General features: G+C 40.7%; 1 protein-coding gene across 1 annotated transcript in view; it reads left to right on the plus strand.

Moving 5' to 3' along the window:
• Positions 1-680: 680 nt before the first annotated feature.
• PP2D1 (protein phosphatase 2C like domain containing 1) overlaps positions 681-8,746 on the plus strand; it is a 47,983-nt gene continuing 39,917 nt past the window's right edge. The window contains exon 1 of the mRNA XM_013005015.1: positions 681-725. Coding sequence (XP_012860469.1) covers positions 681-725 — 45 coding nt within the window. The remainder of the gene's footprint in view (positions 726-8,746) is intronic.

Genomic DNA, 8,746 nt, shown 5'->3' on the forward strand with positions numbered 1-8,746 from the left:
GACGCTTATTTCAATTTTTTCCTGTTTGCTTTTTTTTTTTAATAATACAATGTTGGAAGAAAAATCCACATTTAATATTAACTTACCTCTCACACCTGCTCCTAAGTCACCCCAGGATCCAGGTGGCAGGCTGTTTCCAAAAGGCTTACAAGGAGAAGTAACCAGCCTTGTTTCAATGCCTCCTGAAAATCTTCACTGGCTGGAGAGTGAATGGCTGGTGATGTCACTATTGTGACATCATATGGCTTGTGAATATGATTTTTCATTATTTTACTGCTAAGAGTCTCCAGATGACATTCTGCCTTAGGCTGAAAGCCTACAATTTTAAGGTCTATTCTAATGTGTTATAAGCACCAGGCAGGGAAATTTCAAGAGAAAAGAATTCAGGAAGCATATTGGTGGTGTAGTGGTTTTACCCAGGGGGCTACTAAATGCAAGAGCAGTTTGAAACCACCAACTGCTCCTGGGAGAAAGATGAGACTTTCTATTCCCATAAAGAAAGAGTTAGTTTCAGGAACCCACAGGGACAGTTCTACAGGGTTGTCCTATAGGGTTACTATGAATCGGAATCAACTCCACGGTAGTGAGTTCGCTTTTTACTGCCTCTTCATAATCAGGCAGTTGTGAGCATTTAGGAAGCTCTGCTTGTATTAGGAGCATTCTGTTACGCTGTCGGTAGCATGAAAAAAGACAATGTTCAGTTTAAATATCTGCAGCTCATTAAGGTAAGGATGCCATAAAAACAAACAAAGCAAAGGCATGGAAAGTAAAGATTGTATGGGGTCAGCTGAGCCACTGAGAGTTACTTGTGGTTATTCATACAATAAAATATACAGTAATTACAAAGAATGACCTTTACAAATCCAAAAATAAGATACAGCTCTAAGAAACACTGTTGAATGAACCCTGATACAATGTAATCCGAATTATGTGTGTGGAGGAAAAATCTCACATTGACATATAAATGCAGTTATGTATTGGGTGCTCAATAAATGCATATAAAATGTAATAGCAGGAGACAGATCTCGAAGGATGAAACATCATCTTAAAAGTAGCTTCATCATTTCGTGGTGACCATCCTTCCAGATCTAGCTCTTGCTTTACTCGGTGGCAGTGAGTTTTTGAGTTTTAAAGCAAGGGAAGTAAAACAGGCAAGGGGAACTTGAGTCTCACTGAGATCTTCATTTCAAATTTCCCGCCGACTTTTTGAAAGTATGAGTACATGACCACTTTGAGATACAATTGCCATCCCATAAAATTCACCCTATTAAGTTACACAAACTGGGGAGTTTGGGATGTTTACTAAATTGCACAGCCAAAAACTAAAATAAATAAATAAATTGCACAGCCATCGTCACAATCCATTTTAGTCTTTCATTTACCCTGTAATGTATTCATATAAAGAGTAATAGCCTTTGCCATGGCTCTGCTTGGTGCTTTCCCTCATGAGGAGATCAATGAAGAAATGGGTGCTATAGGAAAGTGTGAAGAAATCAGATGGTGCCTAGTTATTAGAAAAAATAGCATTTGGGGTCTTGTCTCAAAACAAGTAGCCATTCTAGCAGCGATCTAAGTGAGGAGTCAGCTGAATCCACATAGAGCCACACCAGCCCGTGTGATCCAAGGATTATAAATAATGAAATCCAAACCCAGAGGAGGGAGTGGTACCAAAGCCTAAATTCTAAACACCCAGTTTGGGGAGTGATATCCATTTGCAGGGTTTCCATGTAAACTGAGTCACCATTGAATTCCCACTGACCACAGTATAGGAATGTGCACAGCTGTAGAAGACAAAGAGCATCGGTGGTAAAGAGGGTTTCACCAGTTGTAGTTAGGCTGGAAGGGAAGACTTTGCCATTAGGTCTCCTTTTTGACCCATTTTGAATTTATTCTGGGTTTCTAATAATTTTGCTTTCTTTTGATTGAGATTTTTCTCTATTTTATTTGGTCGTTGTTGCTGGGTCTTTTTGTTTTGTTTTGGGTGTTTCTCTGTGTAGGAAAATCAGGATGGGTGGATCTATGAAGTCAGCAGCTGGATTAATAATTACCTGGGGGCATTGAGAAGGGAAGTTGAAGGGGTAAAGGGGGAGTCCACAGCAATGGGTTCAAGGAAGAAGAACATGTTCCGAAGTTGATTGCAGTAATAAATGCACAACCCTTCTTAATATGATCTAACTAGTCAATTGTATGATATTAATTATATCTCAATGAAAGTTTTTGGGTTTTTTTTAAGAGTTTGAATCTTGGAAACCCACAGGGGCAGTTCTACCTAGGCCGACAGGGTCACTATGAGTTAGAATTGATGTGACACCCATGAGTTTGGGAGTTTGGGTTTTCTCTGTTAAAGAATTGGGGTGAGATGTATCCTTTTAGTTTAGAAGCCGTGACTCATTTTCCTTGCTGTTATGGTATGCTGAAAGGCTAAACCCCACCTCCATCAGAGCGGTCCCTTTTGTGACTCCATTTTCTGGCTGAGCAATGGTAGAAGCAGAGATCTGCTTTGACTTTCAAACACATTTAGATTCTGGTTCTAGGGCCTGCGTCTGGCTTAGAAGGGCAGTTTTACCTTATCCCATAGACTCGCTATGCGTCTGAATGGACTGGCTGGCAAAGAATGAGTAGATAGACCAAAAGGAGCCCTGATGCCAATGGGGTTGAAGTTCTAGGCAGTTCACCAAATCATTGGCAGTTCAACCCACCAGCTTCTCTGAGGGGGGGAAAACACGGCAATCTGCTCCTACAAAGATTTACAGCCTTGGGAACCCTGTGGGACAGATGGCTTCCGTTTCATATGGTCTCAGTGAATCACAATCTACTCCAAGGCAACAGGTTTTGATTTGGGGGTTTTTGCTTCTATAGGAAAACCAGTTTCCTGAATGCTTTCGTCTGAACTCCTGACTAAGCACACCACTGTTGACCTTTAAGTTTAAAATCAAAGTTCACATCCTGATGGTCCAAAGGGTACTCATCACTGATAGCTCTGGGTAAAAACAAAACCAAACCAAAACAGAGAGGTATTAAATGTTTAGGATAGTAATGCTATCTCTCGCAAACCACAGACACAAAAAGTTTATGCCTAAAGTACAGAGTATTGCAAACATGTAGAACAATACAGTGATTGATATAATATCTTTATACTTACCAAAGAGATTTTCTAAATGTTTTCATTTGCCAACTATATGCATGTTTAGGAAATCCCCCTGTGTACTCTCGTTATCTCATTTCCCAAGTGCCTGCTTGCTTCAGAAGGAAACACTCTTCAGAGGTCATGTGTATCTTGTTCATATTTTTTAACATGAAAAAAAAAAACTGTGGAAAAGGGTTTGGTGTACTTTTCCTGTGAATGGCCAGAGAGCAAATATGTTAAGCATTCTGGGGTCATCTGGGCTCTGTCACAACTACTCAACTCTGCATGAAAGCACCCAGAAGCGATACATAGATAAATGAGCAAGACTGTGTGTTCTCAAAATACTTTAATTTTAGACAAGCCAGTTTGAATTTTCAGTAATTTTTTTTTACATATCATGAAATAGTTGTCTTCTTTCTATTTTTCCCCCTCAATGTTTTAAAACTGTAAACATTTTGGAAACCATAAAAGATAGAAGTCAGGCTGTACTGAGAGGTGATTTACCAAATGTGTGAGCATATTGATTTACAATGTTTTCTTGTGACTTTACATGTTCCATAAAAAAAAGTATTCTTTATGTAAAAGTTTCACTGCTTAAAATTATCTCTATTGTGTCTATTCTCATGTCAGCATTACTAGTAATAGGGAAACAAAAGTTTATCTTATATAATTGACAATTAAACAGTGAAAACATATTTAAACTACTCACTGAACACTTTTATCTTGCCTTTTATTCTTGTCTAGAATTATTCTCCATTTTTATGGCACAAAAACTTCTTGGTTGATCATAGCCAACTGCTAAGAGTGCCAACATATTCTGCCCGTGCCCATGCTACTTGTTTCTTGACCTGTAAACTTCACTGTGTTTCATTTTGTCTTCTCTTGTGGACTATATCCCATAGTACTTCTTTCAGAAAGGATCTAATGCCATCTATGTTGCAACGATTGGTCTCTCCTCTTTGGAAGCAAAGAAGAATGAAGAAAGCCAAAGACATATGGAAATGATTAGTTTACAGAAGGACAGACTGCCACAACCCTGAGATCAGAAGTAGAGGATGCCCAACTTTCACTGCTGACCATGCTGAAAGGGATCACAATAGGAGGTGCTGTATAGAGTGGGGGGAAATGTAGACAAGTCTCAAAGTTATCAAAAAGACTGGGCTTACTGGTCTAATAGAGACTGGTGGGACCCCAGGACTATAGCCCCGTGTAACCCCGCATGACTGGACTTGCCCTCACCTCTGTGGCTCAAGTTCAGCCAAACAGATCTGTAAGGTGAACAATACCATCAGAGAAGTGCAGGCTCCTTAGAACAATCAGTGCTACAAGATCAGAGGGTAGCTTTTGCCCAGGCATAAAACTCAGTAGACAGGGATGAGGGCTAGGACAGAAAGACAAAGGGGCATGGTAAACACTGGGAGATAGTGGGCAGGGTGCTGTGACGTTGAGGAATTACAGACAATGCCATGAATCAAAATGTGTATGGAGTGTTGGATAACAAGCCAATCTGCTCTTCCATCCAACTCACACACACAAAACGTGAAAAGCAGAAAACAACAAAATGGATCGAATGGACTTTTCCCACTTACTTTGGAGCCCTGGTGGGAGCCCTACAGGCAACCTGGGTGGGACATTGGGTTGCCAAGAACAAAGTCAGCAATTTGAAACCATCAGCCTCTCCTGAGCTGAAAGAGGAGGCTTTCTACTCCAGTAAAGAGTTAGTCTCAGAAACCCGAATGGGCAGTTCTACTGGGTCCTCTAGGGTGGCTCTGAGTGGGCATCGCCTCGGTGGCATCGAGTGTTGATTCTGAGGTGTCCTGGTGGTGGGGTGAGGTAAATGTTGGGCTGCTGATACAAGGTTGGGATTTTCAAATCCACCAGCCACTCCTCAGAAGATAAGACTATCTGCTCCCATCAAGATTTACAGCCTGGGAAACCCAGGGTTGCTAGGAGTCAGAAATGACTTTATGGCACTGGGTTGGGTTTGGTTCAGTGAGGAACCCTGGTTTCACAAGTTCAGTACTTGTGGAAGATGGGCAGGTCAAACTATTCACTGGCTCTGTAGGAGAAAGAACAGGTCACCCGCTTCGGTAAAGATTAACCTCCCCAAACCAAACACTTGCTGAGGAGATAATGCCGACTCAGAGCGATCCTACAGTACAAGGTAGAACATCCCATCCCTGTCCTGCACTGTCATCTTGCCAGAAAGGGATTGCCTAATGTTCTCCTGTAAAATATCAGGCGGATTCAAATGACCAACCTTTCTGCTGGGAACTGAGCTCTTAGCCACTGTGCCAGAGGGCAAATCCCGGCAAAGATTACAACCAAGACCTCCCTGAGAACAGTTGTACTCTGTGACCTGCACTACTTGTGAGTGCTAATCAGCACCAAGCAATCATACATCTTCTTAGGGACAGCCTGAAATCTATAGAAGATGAAACATTTATATCAAAAGTATTATATATCTAGTTGAGTTTAATGTTTTTATTAGTTTATAAGGCAGATATCTTCAACATTAAAGTGGCATTATTAGAGAGAGAGAGAGAGTGAGAAGTAGATTTAAGAGTATTTATATTTTCACCTTTTTACCATTTGGCTTTCTGCTCTGAAATATTTATCCTAATTTTGTTTTAAAAACATTTTTTCTTTTTTAAGGAATAACATGTATTTAAATATGTGTATTAGTCTTAATTGTCTAGCTCAATGAATATAAATATATGCACATATAAGGGGACTTTTAAAAGTTTGTGGGGGAAAAAATGTATGATCTTTTCATTCTTTGGGCACTCAATGCCAAGATCAATATATAGAACACTCCTACTGCCCAACATGGCTTCCTCTTGTCCCTTTGTAGTCAATAGCACAAGGCAAGACCTACTTTGACTTTCATCACCCTAGATTAGTTTTGATCATATTTGTTCTTGGGATCCTTTGCTGTTGGACTCTTTCGGGAGCATCATTCCATACCGCCATTATCCTGTTCGATCGAGCCACTCACTCACACTTTGGTATTGCTCAGTGGCATTCTGTTGTTGACTCTCTGCCTATTCTTGTTGCTGGCTATGTCCAGTTTTCACCTTAGGGGAGAGAGTCTTCATGGCTATTCTTACAGTGACTTCTTCGTTGCCATGTGCTGTCAGTTCTCCAGGGAACATGCCTAAGGGTACAGAGAGGGAAGATAAGATGTTTCGTTTTCATACATTCTTCCCAAGAGGATCGTGTCTCTTTCATTGGGAATGTATGAGGCTGACAGTGCTGCACAGCCTCCTCACATGGTGTTGTCCATCTTTTTCATGTCCACCACTCCAGTGGTGGTTTAGTGGCACCTCTTTGTAGTATTCATAAGCATGAGCCAAATACCGCATAACATAGGGAGCATTTTTCATTTGCTTATTTGCTTTTTGAGTATCCTCTTTTGATGGAGGCTTTGGCACATTAAAAATCAGGTCGTCTGTGTTTCTCTTACTGACTTGTTTTTAAATACTTTTGTTTGGGATTTGAGTCCCTTAACAGATACACACGTTGCCAATATCTTCTAGCACGTGCCTGCGAAGGAGCCCTGGTGGCCGTGTAGGGGACTACTCATTGGGTGCTAATACAAAGGTCAGCAGTTCTAAACCCACCAACCGCGCTAGGCCGGAGGCAGTTCTCCGCTGCACTGTAATAGGGTCGCTCAGCGTTGGGATGGACTTGATGGCAGCGAGTTTGGAGTATTTGGGGGTCTGTGGCTGTTGCCCTTACTTTTATCAAAGTCTGACTTCTCAAAATGTTCCTTTATGCTTAGTGCTTTTGTATCTTGCTTAAAAATCCTGTCTGATTCATGGTTGTGTCTTCTTGTGGGTTCTTTGCTTTTTATTGCTCTTACTTTTCACATTAGATCTCTGTTCTATCACAACCAATCGTTGAGTAGGGACTACCACATCGCACGAATGTCCTCTTCGTAGTGTTACTTTTGTGCTTTGCACAACCAGTCTGCCCCCTTAAAGACTGCGTGCTCCTTAATTAACGTTTAAAGCATCACCACCACCCTTACATTCAGGCAAGAGAAGCTCTGCTCCTAGACCTATAACTTAGAGAGCTCCTCATCCCCTAAACACCCCAATACACAGGGCATCTCTGTCACTTCAGATGAACTTTGAACAGGGTAACTCTGTAAACCGAGACACCGCACTTTTTTGTCTCACATTTTTCCAGCCTGAGCTAGACGCACTTGCTCACATCTCTTGCCCTAGATCCACAAAACAAACGGTGTCAGCCCGCATAAGCATGCTAAGAGGTTTTGTGTGGGGGAGAGACAAGCTTGGGAGCACAGGAAGGGTTTGAGTGGCAGAAGTGCTTAGGTAAGAGAAAAGACAAATTAATTAACTTGTCAAAACCCCCTGCTTAGCATGAATGCAAAAGATTCTTGCATAACAATGTATTGTTTCCCAGAGCACCAAGCAGCCGTTTTCTTGCTGTGCTCCAATTCATGGTTCTGAAGATCCCCATACATTAGCACGGTATGCTCTAATGTTGCAGAGTGGGGGTGGAGCATTTTGTAATGTTAAGCAATTTCTTTTACCCTTCAGTTTATACTTATGTACATGAAAACATTACAAATGTGAGGCCTGACACAATTCTTTCACTGGCAAAGAGATGACCATCCAATGTGAAGTCTGTGAAAAGTTTAGGAAAAATACTGACCAAAGGTTCCTGAAATGGTCCAAGGAATGTGATAAAACTTTCATCTTTATTTGATTTTGACCAAACAACTTGTTAGTAATGCTCATTTCATTTTGGCTTTTTGATCGGATAGATCCCTTTGAATAATCTAGGAAAACCAAAACATTTTTTTAATGTGAAAAGTGACATTAATCTTTCCGTTTTATTTTTTACATTTACTTAGATTCACTTCCTTTTGAATGAATGAATGCATATATATTCAAAATGTGTATACCTTGCATTACCAATCTACACTTTAAAACATGTTCATGTATGGGGTATAATCATTTAAACCATGTACATCTTTTAAACCATGTATTGCTCTGAAATAAAAAAAAATAGACTAAAGAAAAAAAAAAAAAGGAAAATCAGTCCACTTAAGAAAACAACGAAGGGCTTTGAATAGTGTCTGGCAAACGGGCATTCAGTGACTATCAACGTTTCCCTCTGTCACTCACAGGTTCTCTCTGCTTTAACTTCACATCAGATTAAACATCCTTTACCCCCTCCCCCACCCACCCTTTTTTTTCTTTCCCTGGTCACCACTCTCCAAATACAAACATACATATCCTGTTTGAAATTTATTTGCTTTTTGGAAACAGGCCTGAAAATTTTTAAGAAAGCAGAGCTAGCAGAATTGACGGTGGACATTAGAAGAACTTAGCAGCGGCTAGAAAAGAAAACAAATTTTAAAACTACATAGAAAGATCAGTTACTCGAGATAGCCAATACTTCTGGTACCATTCTGACATACAGCCTTTGCCAGACAATTCTTGGCTTAGTGAGAGGCCTGGGCACCTCATAAATGTGGCGGTGATCAAAGGGACGTTAACTGGCTCTTACTAACACTTGGGCTTACAGGTTGAGCTGCCAGCCCTCAGCAAAACCAAATTAAAGCTTCAGGAAGCTAAGCCTCCT

Source organism: Echinops telfairi, unplaced genomic scaffold (assembly GCF_000313985.2).
Source record: "Echinops telfairi isolate 266 unplaced genomic scaffold, ASM31398v2 ScPeMD7_7420;HRSCAF=8458, whole genome shotgun sequence".
In the NCBI taxonomy this organism is placed as follows: domain Eukaryota; kingdom Metazoa; phylum Chordata; class Mammalia; order Afrosoricida; family Tenrecidae; genus Echinops; species Echinops telfairi.